This window comes from Corvus moneduloides, chromosome Z (assembly GCF_009650955.1).
Source record: "Corvus moneduloides isolate bCorMon1 chromosome Z, bCorMon1.pri, whole genome shotgun sequence".
NCBI lineage: Eukaryota > Metazoa > Chordata > Aves > Passeriformes > Corvidae > Corvus > Corvus moneduloides.
Window position 1 is genome coordinate 4028856 of NC_045511.1, and position 19422 is coordinate 4048277.

At 37.8% G+C, this 19422-nt stretch overlaps 1 protein-coding gene across 1 annotated transcript in view; it reads right to left on the reverse strand.

Annotated features, from left to right (window-relative positions):
* Positions 1 to 19422, reverse strand: part of RNF180 (ring finger protein 180) — a 71144-nt gene that overhangs the window by 13479 nt on the left and 38243 nt on the right. Inside the window, 2 exon segments of the mRNA XM_032095227.1 lie at positions 3483 to 3608; positions 8181 to 8406. Of these exon segments, the coding sequence (XP_031951118.1) occupies positions 3483 to 3608; positions 8181 to 8406 (352 nt within the window).

Sequence of the window (19422 nt, forward strand, 5' to 3'; positions counted from 1 at the left end):
CCTATTAGCCTAGGAATAATTATGATTTCAAACAGTCACCAAGGGTTGTAACTCAGAGGTTTCATAATCCCCTTCTCCTGCTCTGAACACCCACCTCTACTTTTCTGGAGCCATCTCTACAACCTTACTCTATATGCAGGCAGCCAGCACCCATCTACAATGCTACCATCACTTTATCCTCTATCTCTTCAATGCATTTCTATCTCAGATTTATGCAAAAACTTTTGAAATAACACTTTTAGGCCCAGTGCACTGTCTCAGTCATTTTTAATTTCCGCACTTGATTACACAAAAGTCACTGTCAAATTAACTATCATATTTGCAATTTAAATTATCCTAATCACTTCTTTTAGCTCACATTTCTGTATCAAATTACTTTTGGAGACTTACCCTTAGTTGGTGAACTTTCTGTGACTGTACAGTGCTTACAGAATGCAATTCCACTTTAATGGCATATAAAGGCCACCTGTTATTAAACTATGAATATATGATAATAGGATCCAATTAAGTTTTGCTATTTAACTCTCCTGTTCAAACTACACTATTTATCGGTTTTAAAATCTATTTAAGGAAACCACTAATTGACATGTTATTTCTACTGTGCAATTACATTTTTTTGAAGTTGCCACAACTCAAAAGAATAAATAATATAATTTTTGTTTATCTCATATGAAACAGAAGACATTTTAGAGAAATATTTAAAATTAGCTTGTTAACTTTTCCATGTATTAAAAATCTGAATAGGAAAAGAAGAATTGGTTTCCTTCTTGAATAGCATTTCCATTTTATCATTAACCTATCCTTGACCAAACAGAGCATACCATATAGCGAGTGATACTATAAGCAATGTTTATGAAACAAATGGGAACTCTGTCGATTATTTTATTGGAAAAAAATACAGTACAATACAAGGGCAAACTACTCTGGAGGAATTTTCATCAGCTTAAAGCCCAAAAGTGCTTGCAGTGCTGAGGTTTTTTCATTTTGTATAAGAACTCAAAAGTTATGGTTGGTTGTATGATTAGTTAAAGATAATTCTACATTCCTCATGGAAAATCTGATATGAAAGAAGACTTACATGTAGATTACCAACTATATTTGGCTTAGTGAATCAGTTCAGGAAAAAAAGTAAGGAAGAAGAGAAAGTGCTTGATTTTATCTAGCAGCCCTGCAATGTTCAGAAAGTCTAAATTAGTTACACTGATAAATCTTGTATATGATCTAGACTTCCTAACAGCCATCTTTCTCTCCTCATATCCTGATCTAGTTCTGAGGTCTGATCTTATCTAGCATCTCTAAAGAGCGATTTACTGTTCAAGGTTTACTATTTTTATATCTGTAGCATTAAAACGATATTGTGGAAGAGGTTTTGTCACAATGAAAGCTGGAATCATACAAGAAAAGCTTCTAGAGTCTCAGTGAACACTGGACCTGCTGGATATGAAGGTGAAAGAGCATATGCATTTCTAACATGGCTACAGAATTTTTTCTTTGAAAATGCAGTATTGTATTGCAGTATTTGACAATGCACTCTTATACAAAGGTGGTTATTTTCACATTCAAATTTGCAAGATTTCACTGCTTTCTAGCACTGTAATCATATCCTGTTTCACTCCAGTCACTCTACTCATGTACCCACCATATTCCTCTTCCCATTCCTTATTTTTGACTTCTGAAATTCTAATATCTTATTAGGCTATTACCTTCTGAATTAAAAAAAAAAAATTAATCTAAGTATTCACTTTACCCCTTCAGCTCTCAGTGGTATCAGGGTTTTGCATTTGCAATGGAATCTAATACAGTGTCAGAAGACTTTTACTGCCACTATTCTCAGTCTTTTATGCCTTTTAAGTCCCTAGGAGCCTCCTGAGGCAGAGAACACAAGCAATTATGAAAACAAAATACGGAACTTTAGGTGCTGCCAAGCACGATTTAGATATGAGCCCAAATAAGCAGTCCAGGAAGAAGTACTATATCTTTGCTTGTTGAATGCACACAAACCTGGAGTAGTTTCTATTGATATAGAAAGTCAGAAGAGAGAGACATGGCAGCAACACTTTTATTAGGAATGCAAAAACAAAGTTTCAGGCAGCTTTGTGGTTTGGGTGTCCTATTAAGTAGGTCTAATCATGCTTCCATTTAGTGTGGGACTTCTAGGCTACCCTGTGGAAACACGTAATTTCAGCATTTGAAATTACCTTTGTTGAACAATATGCCAAATTTTTAGGTACCACAATAGTGAAACTGTATGACCTCTCCAGGTCCTTCTTTTATTTCTAATTATTTATGCTTTGTACAATGCTTAGCATTGTGGCCCTTCATATTTATGAAAGGCATAATTTATATAATACTACAGAACATAAAGGAACTATGTCACATACATAATATATATTAAAATAAACCAATAAGCCAGCATTAACACCCATACTACATTAACTCCTGTTAGAGAAAATAAACAGTCATCTTAGTTTGTCCTGCCAACACCTTCCTCTCTGAGTAATACCAAAGACTCTACCAGACCTCAAACTTCTCAGCTTTGCTATTTTTCATAGCCACGAACATGTCTTGATACTCTCAGTATCAAATCTTGACCTTACATGACATAGTTTTATAAGTGGAGTACCAGAATTTACCAAATTTCACCTTTACAAAGGCCTGGGTAGACTTATAAAATGAATATAAAATGGATGTCCCATTTTATTTTTTCCACATACTTTTAAAAGCAATCTATTCTTACAAACAGAAAAAGTGTATCTGCTAGCCAGACTCAGCACTATAAAAAGTATATACAATAAACTATGTAAGTAAATGTACATGAGGCCTGGTGAAGAAAGGCCATTAGACTGAAAACAGGGAAATATGGGTAAACAATGAATCCTGCATTTAAGTGGTCTAACTTAAATGCTGTTTAGTTAACAATCAGATTATCACGAAAATGTTTAAGTGTTAAAGTAGCAATAAGACGATTAAGATTTCTTCATACAAAAAAGAGAAAATTAAACTAAAACACCCATACCCATTACTCCATTTCATATGTATTTAACAAGCAGTATGGAAATATTTAAAATAATTTATATTATTTGAAACTTTTTATATGACTTCTTTCATAAAAGACTGATTTTTTTTGAGAGGTCTTTATTGACCACACTCAGAACTAGGAACTTTTTTCCTAGAATAATTTTCTTTATTCCACTATGCAGACAGAAATTTTTCTAAGGAGGAAGCTACATACAATTATCCTGATAATGTGCACAGAATTAAAGATTCAAAAATAAATTAAAATGTACACACACAGTTGTCTTTTTACAGTTTGTAGTTTATCTTTAGATTCAGAGCCCTGTGTATGAATCACCCAGGAGAGTTAAACTCAGCTCTACTTTAAGAATCATCCATTTGCCAATGGCATGTATTTCTCAGAGTCTTATTTCCAAATATTACACTTGAGAATGAATGATATTTAGGAAAAAAATTAAAAATCTTACCTTCAAAAACTCTGAATGCTTTCTTGCAGCTTGGTAGAGGCCATTTAGCAGAACTGGAGTTTTGAAAGCTTTCCTTTAGATTCAAATATTCCATAGGGAAAAAAGATCTGGTAGAGTTATTCAGATCTACAATAATTAAGAGGAAAGAATGCATACATCAATGCTCTAAATAAAGTGATAATTTGCATAAATTTATACAAAATAAAAATGCCATATCTACTGTGTAATCCTTTTTCTGATTATAACATCTAATTTTCTTTTAAAATGACATTTACCCAAGCATTTCCATGTATAGCAAGAGCAAGTCTTAAACATTCTGTTTCTTTGGAAAAAAAATTAGAAAAGCTGATGTCAATTTCTGGCAAAATGATATATTTAAGAAATCAAGCTATTTAACTTATAAAACTATGATGACCTCTATGAATAAAAATTATATCCATAAAAGTGACTGGTATGAATTCTCAGTTCATATTGCTTTTTGTTTAACACCCCCACTCAGTAATAGTCAGTAATGCAAAGAAAGGGGAAGAGTCTGAAATTTTTTTGAGATTTTTAAAAATACTTTGGATTAACAGGAACTGAGAAAACATTTGTAGGATGATTCATGACACATTGGAGGAGTTGGCATTATGTACTAATCTCAATAAATCAACATTTTCTCAGGGCATAATTTGGGGAAATACCTTCATGATTGCAACCCAAAACTGCCAAACTAATCTATCCATAGCAGTGCAATGGAAAACAATTTAAAATCAACAATATTTTCCTACCATGGAATTGATCTGCTGATAACAAACAGGGCTGCTAAGCTAGTAGTTAACAGGAAAAACTTCAACCCCTGCCCATGAAACTCCTGCCCAATTCGTGTCTCCAAACCAAGAAGGCTCCAGATAAATACCAACAGCAGCTGCTACCAAATTCTTTCTGCACCTTCAAAAAAGAAAAGACATTCCCGGGTTTTTTGAGAAGGCTTGTGTTTAATTACTTTATGTGGCCCACTGTAATGGTACATACTTTTCTTATAATCACTATTTTATGAAAGGATAAAATCTTTTTCTCTGGCAAATTTAAGAAAGCTAAGCTTTTTGTGAGCAGGATCCAAAAAGAAGAAAAAAATTCCAAATACCTTTGGTTCCAGTAGCTTTTTCTGTGTAAGGGGAAGACAGCAGATTTGAAGTAAAAACTCTATGCTGGTCTTACTCTAAAATTATCCTTTATTTCACCATGTCACAATGCAGGTGGAATGAGGCTACACAATACATGAAGAACACAGAAATCTTCAAATCTTCTGTCTCATTATGTGAAAATAGAGCTACTGCACATATAAACTGCTGTCACTAAAGCAGGAAAGGCCATTTTCTCTCCTAAATGTAAAATGTACAAACTCTGTATTTTTCAGTAGTGTTTTTAAAATTTTTATGGGAAGAGCTTTATATGCTACTGAACATATTTGGATTAAGTACTATTCAGATTCAGGCTTCTGATGAGACTCTGCTTGCCTCTCACAGCATAGACAGAGAACATTTTAATTTCCTGCTACAGACCATAGAAATCAACACAGTTCTTTCAATTTTATTGTCCAAATTTAAATACTGAAACCTCTTTTCAGAAAAGGGAGTGCTGACAAGTCCTACGGGTTTCTAGAAAGCTGCTTGGCTAGGCTTTCACTGAAAGATCCCCTCAGGCTGGCCAGGTCACCCATCTTTCTGTACGTACATGACCCCTTCCCCGCCATGTGCCTGGACCTCCCTTGCACAACCACTACCCTGAATCTGCATTCCTCCGAAGTGCTGGATTTATTGTACATGAGTGTCAGATCTGCCCTTCTTGGAAACAACATAAATGAAACTTTGTATGAATGAAAGTGTAGAAGATCACTCTTTCCTGGTAAGTGAAGCATTTAAAAGATACTTGGTAATTTGGAAGTTACTTGGTGCAATCAGCTCAAAAGCTGATGTTTCAGGTGTATCCTGGGCACCCTATCATCTGATCAGATGTGAGTTTATCCTGATGGGAGAAGGGCTTCTAAGAAGGCATTTAAGAAAGATGGGAATGCATGGTAAACACCATCAGAGCAACCTATCTGGATTGGAACTCAAGCTTAAGGGATTCTGTAAAAAAGGCCCAGTTGATCAAGGCAACCAGCCAGAGGAAGTACCCTCATGAGTCAAATCTGGCTTTGTAGCTCCCAGTTAAACATTGTTTTTCTCCATAACTGATGGATAATCAACCTGTTAGCCTTTTTTTTTTTCAATGTTACATGCATCCTTCTGTTGCAGTTATGTTCAGTCTGCAAAACTGTACAAGCTAAGAAGTGAACTTCTGAATAGATCCTTAATTGTTTTTCTTTTTGATATATCTTTGTAAAATAAATGCACATACACAAATGGAAAGCTGCAGAATGCATCCAAAATAAATTAATGAGGGAAATAAGACATCCCAGCTGCAGCATTAGAGAAGTATGTAAAGAGTACTAGCAACTTTGCTTTGCTGCTTGCACAAACCTATAGTAGCAGTGACTTTATCATAACTTTAAAAAGGCTTAATAAATCTTCTGAGTGAAAAAAAAATTACTATACTTTACATTGCTCTGGCACCATCACTCCTCTTAATGTGCTGATTTTACTAATTTCTCTAAGGATATGGTATCATCATCAATACCACTTGGTTAATTTAAAAGCTGCTCAGTATGTTACACACTGGAAAATTTCAAAATATTTTTCTAAATATAGATAATAAAACAAAGCTAAATTAGCATAGCTATTTTTAAATATATTGCTAAGTCAAGCATATATTGCTATACACTGCACGGCAATATACAAATAGCTGTTGATTTCTCTCATCTGAAGTTGTTAATACTAAATATCTTATACATTGTTATGGTTCTCTATTTATAGTAGACTCTGTTTACATATCTAAGACACTGTATTTCCTCCTTAGTCACATAAATCCTTTTCCTCAAAAAAGCTACACACCTATTTAATATTTTAACAGAGTGGGTGAGGTTGAATGGGATGTCTTGAGAACAACTAGTCCAACCTGCTCAAGCAGGGTTAGCTACGCAGGTGCCCAGAACCAGGTCCAGCTGGGTTTTGATGGGTACTCCACAGCCTCTCTGACCAGCCTGTTTGACCACCCTCCCATGAAAGAAAGTGTTTTCTTGTGTACAGATGGGATCTCATGTGTTTCAGTTTGTGCCCAATGCCTCTTGTGCTTGAAGTGAGGACCACTCAGAAGAATCTGGCTCCTTCTTCTTCACTCCCTCCCACCAGGCATTTTTACACATTGTATGTTAAGTACTTAAAGGCTACAAATAATCCTGGTAGTAATCTCACTTAGATGACTGTAATGTGTTGAAAAGTTTTGCAAATACATTTTAGGAAGCATCTTTATTCTCCCTTTGTGCTCTACCAGTAGTATTTTTCTCCAGCAAATCTGCTAAATAGCTTTTTAAAAATTTAAATAGCCCTAGAAAAAGCTAACTCTCTATCAGTGAAACACACTTCATCGGTACATCAAATTTAAGGGAGCATCAAACATTAGGGAAATGAAATGAGAACAGCTTGAAATCTCTATACACCAGACAGGCAGGTGGTTGAGAGTGCTCAGGCTGCAGCTTTCCATCCATTTCCTCTGCTGCAGTGCAGTCAATGCAGGGATAGCCAGTCTCTATCCCTGACCACCAGCAGCTGCTCAGTGAATCATCCTGGGGCAACAGGTTCGTGTGAAAAATGCCTCCTTCCCACCCAAATCAGTTCTTATTTACCCCAGTCAGTTCCTCAAACTGACCCGCCATCAAATCATACAAAGTTATGCCTGTACAAAGGCAGAGTCTGTGCACAACCAGAAACAGAAGGTGGGCAGCTCTGCTGATCAATGTGAAATCCTACTTCAGTCTGCATCCCTAACCTGTCATCACAGCACTTACAATAGCTTAAAGAGGATCACTGCAAGATCTCTGTAGCATCTAAAATGAAACAAACACTTCTGCATGGCTGAGTCATTCCATTACTTTGTGATCTGTCTATGCACAGTTTTAAGTGCTGTAAATGACCTAACTCCAGATGCCACAGTGCAATTTTATCAATGGTACTTGAATCGACCATATAAGCTTTGGACATAAAAGACTGACTCATGCTGTTCCAGATATTCTATCTGCAGGACTACTTACCCTCTTCTATTTCTATACCCAATATGACATCAAACACCCCCTACCCACCATATTTTCCTACTGTTAAGGTTAAGGAACACTAGAAATGAGGGTATAAGAGGCCAGGATGGGAGATTTAAGAAAATTACCAAGAGTTCTGCCAGCCTTTATTTTCACTTGTGTCCAAATTTAATGTCATAAATGAAAAGAGCATTTTTTGGTGTGCCATTAAGCTAGCAATTTTAAAAACATTTTCCCAGTACGATAGTTTGAAAAATGTTTATTATGTTTGGAGCCTGTTATTATTTAGGAAGAAGAAACCAAAGAAATAAAAAATATCAGAATCTCACTTCTAAAATAAAAAGTTTAGAAGTACAGTGCCTGAATAACTTTTTGACACTGAAGAGAGCCTGCATGGAATGGTCCTAGGAGGAGTTACATGGAAAGAAAACCTTGCAGTGGATTAACATTACCAGAATTTGCTCTGCATGCATACAGGAAGGAAAATTACCAGTATTTTTCTATGTGTAAAAAACTTTCATTTTTACCTGTTTGGAAAAATACTCTGGCAATTGTACTGCGACACAGTGGACATGGAGTGCTGGTTGGATTGTCTTTGGCAAGCATCCTTAAGCAAGGTTCACAAAAGATATGGTGGCATGGATAGCACATGTAAGGATTGAAATAAACATCCAGACACACAGCACAGAGATAGCTTTCTTTATCTCCTCTGAGTCCATGTTCATCATCTGTCTGCAGGTTATCATTTGCAGGCTGCAAGAAGAAAAAGAGAACATATTTTCACATTCAGGTCATAACTGGTTTTGATAAAGCAATTGTTCAGAAGGTCACTTTAAGTAGTGCTTAAGAAGATGGTACACACCGGTGATACTCTTAAATTTAATACAGGTTACTTTTAACAAGATGATGACACATACAACAGGAATGTCAGAAAAAGTTCTCTGTGGGAAAGAAGAAAAATCACAAGACAGTAAAAAAAGGAAGTCATAAAACCAAAAAGGCTGAGTACAACTGTATTATCATCAGATTTCTTCTTTTAAAATGAATTTCAACAATTTATATGTAGCTGCATTACAAAAATCGTGGAAACACAGAATGGTTTGGGTTAAACGGGACCTTAAAGATCATCTAGTTCCTACCCTCCTGCCATGTGCAGGACACCTTTCACTAGACCAGGCTGATCAGAGCTCCATCCAACCTGGCCTTGAATACTTCCTATAATGGTGCATCTACAGCTTCTCTGGGCAACCTGTTCCAGTGCCTCACCATCCTCACAGTGAAGAATTTTTCCCTAATAGCTAATCTAAACTTATCTTCTTGATGTTTGAAGTCATTCCCCCTTTACATGCCCTTGTAAATAGCCTCTCTCCATCTTTCTTGTAGCCCTTTCAAGTACTGGAAGACTACAATTAGGTCACCCTTAAGGCTTCTCTTTTCCAGTTTGTACAAACCAAATTCTCAGTCTTTCCTTGTTAGAGAGGTGCTCCATCCCTCTGATTATTTTTCTGGCTTGTCTGAACCTGCTCTAATAGGTCCATGTCCTTCCCGTGCTGGGACCCCAGAGTTGGATGCAGCACTGCAGGTGGGGTCTCAGCAGAGCAGAGCAGAGGGGCAGAATCCCCTCCCTGGCCCTGCTGGCCGCGCTGCTTTGGATGCAGCCCAGGACACGTTTGGCTCTCTGGGCTGTGAGTGCCCATGGCTGGGTCACGTCCAGCCTCTCACCCACCAGCACCCCCAAATCCTTCTCTCAGGGCTGCTCTTGATCCCTTCATGCTTCAGCCTGTACTGATATCAGGGCTTGCTCCAACCAGGTGTAGTGTATTTCACTTGGTCTTATTAAACCTCATGAGATTCCTGTATACCCACTTCTTGAGCTTGTCCACATCCCTCTGGATAGCATCCCATCCTTCAGGTGTGAAAATACCTTTACTTTGCCAAGAAAGGCAAAACAAAATAAAAATCTCTAAAAATAAAACTGTGGATTTTTCTGCTTTTGAACAGTAATTTGTGAAGGCCATGTTCCAAAAAGAATGAGTTCGAAACAAGCTGCAACTTTATTCCTACAAAGCACAATATAAACATTAGAGTAGAAAGCCTAGGAACTTCTAACATCTTTGGTGACTGCTTGCTTTGGTCAGCACATATGCTTCAAATTTACTTGCACTCATATATTTGTAGGAAGACATAGTTGGACTTCACAAATGGTGCATATCCCATATGAATGTAACAACTTGTGTATATTGCCATGTTCCTGCTTTGCTCTTGTAAGATGACTAAACCTTTCCAAGTAATCTGAAAAATCTGGTATTAATAGCACCCAGGGTTTTTGACTGTCGTGATTAACGAATGGTACTCCTCAATTTAGTGCTCCCACTGAGACTCTCCAAAACATGTGCCACTCACTTGCTCCCCCTCCCCTCTGCAGAGGGCTGGAGAGGAGAATTGGAAGCACAAAAGGTAAAGATCACAGGCTGAGATAAGAACAATTTACTGGGAACGGCAATGAGATGAGAAAATTAACAGTAACAGCAACAACACTAATGGCAGAAAGTATAAGAAAAAACCCCATTATTGCTCACTATGGAAACTCCTGAGAATAGATAATACCCCACTGCTCCCTCTGGCTCAGAACTGGCACCATGCTTACTCAACTGGAAGGAAGCCCTTCTCTCCCTTCCCCTGACCCCAGCAATGACCTGAGGTAGAATAGAACAATCTTCCAGGTCCTAGCCATGTTCCCTCCTGGCTGCTGCAAAAGTTAACACTATCCTGATTAGAATGAGGATATTGGCTTAAAGAAAAAAAAAATTATGGGAACCGGTCAGGAGAAATTTACCATGCTCTACCGCCTCTATCCATCTTCTTTGTTTCTGGTTTTCTCTTTCACAGCTCACAGAACCCATTACAGTCCAATATCCAAGAGACCCACCAGGAAAAACAAAGACAGAAGCATATCAGACACTGCTGAGTGTCAAAACTCTTCTCTCATGCCCCTTATTTTTGCAGTGGCTGAGCCAGCGGCAGTGGAGGCCAAGGGGCCAAAGAGCTCCGGAGCAGGAGAGGCCCGTTGGTGGGCCAGCTCAATAGTTTAACATCACCCCCAGGCTCAGAGTGGGAAAGAAAGCCTCCCCCATCAGGCTTTGTGGTTCTATGCAGATTTGGTCTGTGTGGTTGGCTGGTTGACCATACACACCTTTTACCTCTTAAAAGGTTGTAATGCAGTAAGTTCTCCACTCCAGGTTCCCCCCATTGGCCCTTGCCCCTCGCCACTCCCCCAGAGCTTCCCCATTGGCTCCCATTCCCTAGCCCGCCTTTGTAGTGCTCTCATGCCCTCATATCACTAATCCCTAATGCTTGCCCTGCTCCTGCATAAAACCCTGGACCCTGCATTGTTCTGGGCTCTTTGTCACTGGATCCCTTAACAGTGTGGCTGCTGTGAACCTCTGTCTGTGGGACTCTATACAAGGAACCCCTCCTGACTCTTTGCCTCTGGTAACGCATGAGCTATCCAGCCTGAGTGTGTGTGCTTTCATGCCTCTATTGGCACAGGTGTGAAAGTTAGCCTGCTGGCGTGCTACATGGCACTGCTGGAGCGATCCCTTCCCAGGAATGCTTTTGGGAAAACATGGTGACCTCTCCACCGACCACTGCACCGCGTTACCTTACTCTAAACTCCCAATACTTGCATCCCCTGTCCAGCTGGGGTGGGAAGGGATAGAGAAGCTTTGGTGGGTGCCTGGAGTCCAGCCAGGGTCAACCCACAACACTACATATTACAGAGGCCACTTTTGACACTCATAGGCCATCACAGACCACTACTGCCTGACACTGGTACTAAAAGTTAATGACAATTGTTAATATTGGTAATATTGTGGTTACTGTAGATATGGGAATCTCTAGGTGTTTCAGAGAAGATTACATTTATGGCTTACTGGTTTGGATTTCTGTGTCTCTCATTACTCCCAAAGAGTATCTCTCTCTGTGGGAGATACTGAACTCTGCAAATAATGATTAAGTCCTTAACAGTATGGCTACTGTGAAATGCACTAAAAACACAGAGCGTAAGTATTTAGCCAGGATTTATCAGTTCTGGATAAACACTTGTCCTTTCATTCTGTGTCAGCCTTTGCATTGCACTTTCCAGGATATTACGTGCCAAGAGGGCTTGTAAATTCTGACCTGCTGTGCCAAAAATGCACGGAGATAGTTTGGGTTTAGCACTGTGTCCAAATACAAGCTCTTGTACAACCATGAATGTCAGTAACTGTGTGTCTCTAACCTTAGAACTTACCACTCCAGCTTGATTTTCTCCACTTGACAGGGTCCCAGAAAACTTCAGTGTGTACGGAAATTTACTACAGAGGCAAGTAGGTTGTACTGATAAGCAGGCAGCATAGATCTGGCTGGACTAACATCCACAGAAGCTAGTCACAGACAGCAACAGCTTGGGACCATTACTTCCAGCTCCATGCTGTAGGAAATGCTGTTAGAGCAACGTTAAATACTAGAGTATTACAGCTCTCAGTAAAACTGTTTAACTCAGACTGTCTCTGCACTTACAGCAGAGAAAACTCTCACCAGAACAGAATGGCAAAGGGTAACAGAATTGATTACAGCTAAGTAATTTTAGAATGAAGGAAGCTTCATAATACCATTTCTTTGTAAAAAAAGGGGAAAATAATTTGGCGGAGAAAGTGAGGAAAGTAATCTCAGGTAATTACAGGACAGATGACTTCAGCAGAAATTAGGAAACACTAATACATTGTGAAAATAACAGTCCCCTCCAACCCCGCCACATGAGCTTGCCAGTGCTGGGTTAGTGTTTGCACTTGATGATCTTAAAGGTCTTTTCCAACCTAAATGACTCTCTGATTCTATGTAAGGTCAAAATCATAATTAAAATCTAGCACAAAACCAAAATATGCGGAAGAGCAAGCTCTTGCTGACTGGTTTTGAAGAGCACTGTTTGGAAAGAAAATGGGTACAGAGGAGCTGACAACAACATAAATGTCTTACATAAAGCAATTAAGTAAATAAGAGAGCTAGAGGCAAAACGGCTGAGGACTCAAGGGTAATGGTTGGTTCTGAGACAGGTTTGTAATCATGGTAAGATGAACAGACAGGGGTATCTCAGAACCAATTGCAATTAGAAAGATCAAAACTATTCTAATGTGCAAACAATATCTAGTTAAGAGTAATTTTCTTAGTGGAAGAGATGTCTTTTCCACGCCTTTATGACCCTTTTCAAAAGACCTATGTAGGCACATGGTATTATTCAGTACTGCAAAGCTAAAACCAGAGGAACTTTTTTATGCAAGAAGATAATGCACAATAATTTAAACAACCATTATTTTTTGGTTTGCAATTATGTGGTGCCTATGCATTACTAGAGTCACGGCTTTAGTGTATGAGAACTTTACAAGCATAAACCAGAATGGTTTTCTTACAGGATTATAGAACAAACAAAATTGAGAAAGGACATGTAAACATCAAGGACAGTAAAAGATTGCCAAATAATACAATAAAAACCTTGAAAGAAAAACTATTCCTCCTAAGAAATGAAGGAAAGGTAAGAGCCTTTCATCTTTGCACGTCGATTGGGAACTGCTAATATGGATTTGAAAGTAACCCCTGATATTTCACTGGTTGGATATCTGAAGGACATTAAGAAAAGAAAAGAGAGGAACAGTGGATCAACTTCTGCTTGAGAAGCCTCCAAAACATATTAAGTAACATGGAGTCTAACACAGCGGTGGTTGAGAAGTGGCATGAGGGCATTAAATACAGATATTGGAGCTTGTGAGAACTCACTGCTACTGGACTGCAACGAAGTATTTGATTGAGTTCCACATTCAGAAAGAACACATGCACCACTGAGTAACGTTATATTTAATGTATGATTTATCTGTAATAATGTGAAAGACCTAGACCTAGCGGTTATAGACACTTACAAGAAAAGATTTTGTAAGAATGCTATCAGTAAAAGGAAGTTCAGAGTAAAACCTGGAAGTATGATCAGAACAGTGGTAAAATCAAATAAAGCACATAGGACATCTGACAACGATGCCCCATTATGAATAAAAAAAACTTGCAAAACCCTTCATTTTAAACTGACCTATTCAGAATGCTTTGTAAGCTCAAAAATGTCCACAGCTGAAAGGAATGATGACTGAGGAAAAATCAGTTTTATATTTCATATGGTTATCCTGCAAAGAAAACTGCCTCTAGAATGATTTGCAACTCTCAACCAAACTTTTTATTCTTCAGTTATAATGCAGAATCAGAATCATACACCTCAGGTCTGAAAAAGTAAGAAAGCGTGAGTATCGATACTGTTTTGTACAAAAACAGAACAAAAAGAAATAAATGCTTCTTTGTTGCTGCTGGACAAAAATATTAGTAGGTTTAGTCTGGTTTCCAACAAGAAAGTAGCTTATAGGAGTGCCATGTCTATCCATACATCAGATTGTCCCACAAGAGCTTTTGAGCCTCTCAGTCAATTGCAAAAAAACCTGGCACAAGGGTTATGACATCAGGTACATTGCTTCCAGAAAATATCTTAAAATTGATAGGTATATTGAGTACAGGGACTGAAATGACTGTCATTGTTATAGGGAAGTCTTTAAGTGCTCTGTTGCTTCAAACAGAATTTATCTAGCCTTATTTCTGTAAATAAATTAGTGATTTTTAATGGAATTTCAAAAGTAAACTCAGAAAAAAAAATCCAATATTAAAATGCAGAAAAACCCTACCAAAAATTTTTGCTAGCTATACTAGCAGAAGTTCTTCCAAATTAGGCCATAAGGTATGCCAGAGTTTGTATGCCTGTGAACACCGTTTCAGTTTACTGGTATAATGAATACAAAAGGACGTATTTTGAGGTGTTTGGCAAAACTAAGGTTGAAACATATAAATCATAATAGCGTAGAGATATCAATGCCCATGGCTTAAACATCTTTACAAATCAATAATTGAGTCTAAACTCCCTTCACTCTAAATTTCTCCCCATACAACATTTCAGAAAAACCCAAAGGCAAGCCAAAAACTTCAAAGCAGAGCCAAGCAGCTGAGGCAGCTCTGTGGAGCTATCTATTGCCATGTCCTCTATTCAAAATCACAGAACCACAGGATGGGTCAGGTTGGGAGAGACCACAGTGGTTCTTTTCTATCAACCTCCCTTCCCCAGCAGGGTCATTCCAGAGCACATGGCACAGGACTGTGTCCAGACAGTTCTTGAGTATCTCCAGTGAGGGAGACTCTATCAACTCTCTGGGCAACCTGTTCCAGTGCACAGTTATCTACAAAGTACAGAAGTTCTTCCTCATGTTCAGGTGGAACTTCCTGTGCATTAGTTTCTGCCCATTGCCTCTTGTCCTATTGTTCAGCACCTCCGAGAAGAGCCTGGATCCATCCTATTGACACCCTCCTGTCAGACACCTGTGTACATTGATAAGGCACCCCCTCAGTCATCTCTTCGAGGCTGAGCAGGACCAGTTCCTCAGCCTTTCTGTGTAAAAGAGATGCTCCAGCTCTTTAATCATCTCTCTAACCCTCCACTGGACCCACTCCAGGAGCTCCATGTCTCTCGTCCTGAGAAGCCCAGAACTGGACACAGCACTCCAGGTGAGGTCTCACCAGGGCTGAGTACAGGGGCAGGATCACCTTCCTCCACCTGCTGGCAATGCCATTCCTAATGCACCCAGGGTAGCCTTCTTGGGCAGTGCTAGCTCATTCAGACTCACTCTTCTGCATTTGGGGTTGGTAAAGTGCTCTAGGGGAAACAACTGAAAGACTTTTTTTTCATTATTTTTCTAGAGAAATTTCTTTTTAGAGCTAAGAAGCTAACAGTGGTATTTATTTGGATGTTGGGTTGCTTTGGTTATATATTTTTTTTTTCATTCAGCTTCATTTAGAAGTTGCCTTAGGCATTGGAATTGTTCATCAAGCACAAACACAGGTTGGATGGAGCTCTGAGTGACCCAGTCTACTGAGTGGCATCCCTGTCCATGGAAAAGGGTTGGAACTAGATGATCTTTAAGGTCCCTTCCAACCCAAAGCATTCTATGATCTTGTGTGATTAAGTGCATTGTAGACCAAGGCTTCAAAGGCAACTACTGATAGGACACATATACTAGAGCGTCTTAAAAAAGAAAAAGAGTATAAAAGGCCCGAGACACAACAAGTTAACCAACTTGTTTCAATGAAATATTTTTACTTTGTCAGGAGATAAAGGCTTATTCGGTGAAGAAGTGGGGAAAAAAAAAAAACCTCAGAAAAAACAAACAAAGGGGAAGAAATGATCTAATATATTTTCTTTTTATTCCTGTACATACATCACAGAAAAAGAGAAACAACTATTCTAATTTATTGCTGATTCATATTGTTTTAATCAAGTTAAAACAGGCCAGACAGAATTGTTTCTTGTGCTAGATATTGTACATGGGTATTATGCACTTATCCCCTTTCTTTCCAAGCATCTTATATAATATACTTCAGTTTCTTATCATGATGGATTTGAAATTATTTAAGCATTTTTTGTTATGCAATCTATTTAATCTCTGCAGTTCCTTCTATTGAGTAAATGAGCCTTTAGGCTTTTGAAATATACATCTAAACCAGCAGCTCTACATATTATTACCCTTTTGGAAATTTCTCTTGGAAGAATCATATTTATTGTTAAGGAACACCTGTAAACACAGCTTTTATGAAAATATCTTGAAGATCCCTGCAACTACTTCATAGACTTACAACAAAGTTTTATTCCTATTAAAATAATTCAATTATAAAGATGAATTGAGAGATAGGCCACTGGAAAAAATATTACTCAAAGTTCTTGTACCACAATCATCTAAACACTTTAATATTTATAATCATCCTTAACTAGTATATAAGAAATTAGTAGCATGTTACAAGCTTATCTTCATTTTCATTTTGCATTTCATACAACACGTATACGGTTTATACAGGCATTTAAGAAGACGATGTAAGCATTATAGCTAAGTGGCAGATGAAGATTTCCACCAAAAATAAAGATCCAGGCACAGCTATTCGTGTGACTAGATCTAAGAATAAAGCAAATATGAACAATTATTCATCTTTATTGTAACCGCTATTTCAAACAAAGAGAAGGAAAATTCATTCAGGCCCAGAGGCCTGCAGAAACTTCTCTGAATTTCCTAGAGCCCTGGTATGATGTCTCAATGATAGACAAAAGGATCTGTTGTAACAACTTCTTCATTTTTTTACAGAAGTTGTAGGGAAGAAAAGGCAATTATTCTTCCTCCTTATGGTACTATAGACCTCCTTTGCATTTTGGAAACTGAAAGGATGCAGAATTGGCACTATCATGAGTGCTAAACATTCTACTCAGTTTTACAAACATATTTGAACTGGAAGGTCAAATTAGAGTCCTAAAGAAGTAAATGAACTGCCAGAACAATTGTTTTTTGTTAGTTAGAGCAAAACAGTTGCTATCTACACCTGAAGTCCTCCTCTCCAGTACACTGAGAGTACAACTCCTCTCTAGTACAAACTTGTAGTTGTTCTTGTTCCTGGTAAAAAGATGAAGTCCTGTCAATTTACATACACAGTGGGCTGGATAATCAATAAAATATTTTGGCTTAAATATTAATTTTATACCTGCAAAACCAGCATTTTTTTTTAAATTTTAGCAAAAAGATTTGCAGCACTGAAATAACAGACAAGTGCATATTTCTAAATACTTTTTCTAGGATTTGTGTGAATGTATACACTATTACTTTTAGGGAAAACGCTCATAACGGTATGTCTGTAAAAGAATGTCTTGAACAGTGCTGCTACATTTTGGCAGCTTTGCATAAGTATAGTACAGGAAAGAATGCAACTGAAATGCTTCTTGTCATTCGGTATAAATTTAAGGCAAATTACAGTGATGCATGACACAATCTGAGGTAGCAGCATACAACAGACCCTTAGTGAAGAATACCTACTCTTATCATTAACACAGGTCTCTTCCTCAGCACTATACAGCAGAAAGTGGAGGAGACAACATGCAAGAGTGTTGGTCAGATGTGGAGGTTTGCTACTTTTCTGAACAGCATTTATAAACTGTTTATACTCAGTGGGTCTCCACTTGTGGAACACTGCTTTCCAAAACAGTAAGATCAATGTACAGATTTTAAGTTTCCTACCAGTCTCAATGCTCCTGGCATTTCCCAGCTTCAAGGTAAAGTTCTTTCTACTCATAAAGTCTACAGTAACTACAAAGATTTGTCTGCTAGCAATGAGCAAAAAATCAACAAAATGAGAGTTACACTGAGTTTTTGGCTGCTAGATACAGTTACAGAAGACTTCTTACTGTTTTGGACGGAAAGATGAGTTTGCTGAACTGAACTCTCAGAACAGGCTTTTTCAAAAATGTCTTCAAATAATTTTTACACAAATTCCTCACTATTACTATGTAGCCATGACCATCCTTTCAGTCATCAGCTGTGGTGGTTACATGATCACTCAAATTTTATGAATACAATAATAACATGTTTCCAACACAAGCTGGGGTAGAAGTGAGAAAATTCCTGCCTTTTATTCATCAGATAGAAGATAATTTAGTTAGGATTCATAACAACTATAACCAAAGGAGGTATTTAACCCAGATAAACTAACTCTGCTTTTATCTTTATTCAACAGGATGCGCATTATGGTACGACCAACTCTGACCCTTCATCTGGACACCTGTGGCATGTGACATCCTTCTGTATGGGCTGCGTGCCCCCTGTGGGCCTCAGATTGAGCCTACTATTCACCCCAAAATCAAGAGTTATGAATCTGCAAGTATCCTCTGTTTCCACAAGTGAGGTATAGTTCATAAGATACCGCATAAAAAGAAAGATTCACCTAGTGAGATGAATCGCTTTAAAATAAGTTGTCCTAAAATTGGGAACCTAAAGCTATATTTAGACAATTAAAGGACTGTTCCAGTTTTCAAAAGTTTCCTTATCTGGCTGGAGCAACTGGGTGATCATCTTGCTTAGAACAATCAGGTCACCTATTTAAAGTGGGTTGACTAAGTTTACTAAAACCGGTTTAAATATTGATTACTGAAATCGATTCCATCACTAAACAGTGCTTGGAGTACAGCATTCAATTGCTCTGAAGGAAAATTAAGACAAGCAAAGGGTTTCAAAAAAGAGTATCTCTGAGAAACTTAGGTGAAGGTAATCAGATTGCATCACTGTTGCTTAATTCTTTATACCTACTAAAATGACTATGGAATAATCCTAGCTTCATCACAATCAAATGTTTTAATTCACTTCTTATGCAGTTTGGAATGACTTGAAAAATTCACATACAGTTTTTCCTTAAAATGCAAACACACACATCACCAAAATACACAGGTATCTGTTTCTAAAATAAATCAGGAAAATTACATTAGATTTTCCATTACTACAAACTTACTGGAAGTACAAATCTGTTTGATTTTCTACAGAAGCTACACTGCTTTTCTGGAGATTTTCTCAAAGTTGTAAATGACATTTTTAAAAGTAAAAAATTATTTAAGGTTAAGACTCTAAGCGCCATCAACAAAGGGATCTTTATCTCCATTTTGATAACATAATTATCTGACTCAGTAAAACTTGCAGTTTGTAATCCATCTGTAGTAGACATTGCAATGCAAAATTATAACAATAAACAACCAAAATACAAAAGTGTTTCAGGTGTCCTCATGCAGCAACAGAAAAAAAAAGTCCCTTTTGTTCTTCTTTTTGTGTAACCCTTGGAAACTGATACTGA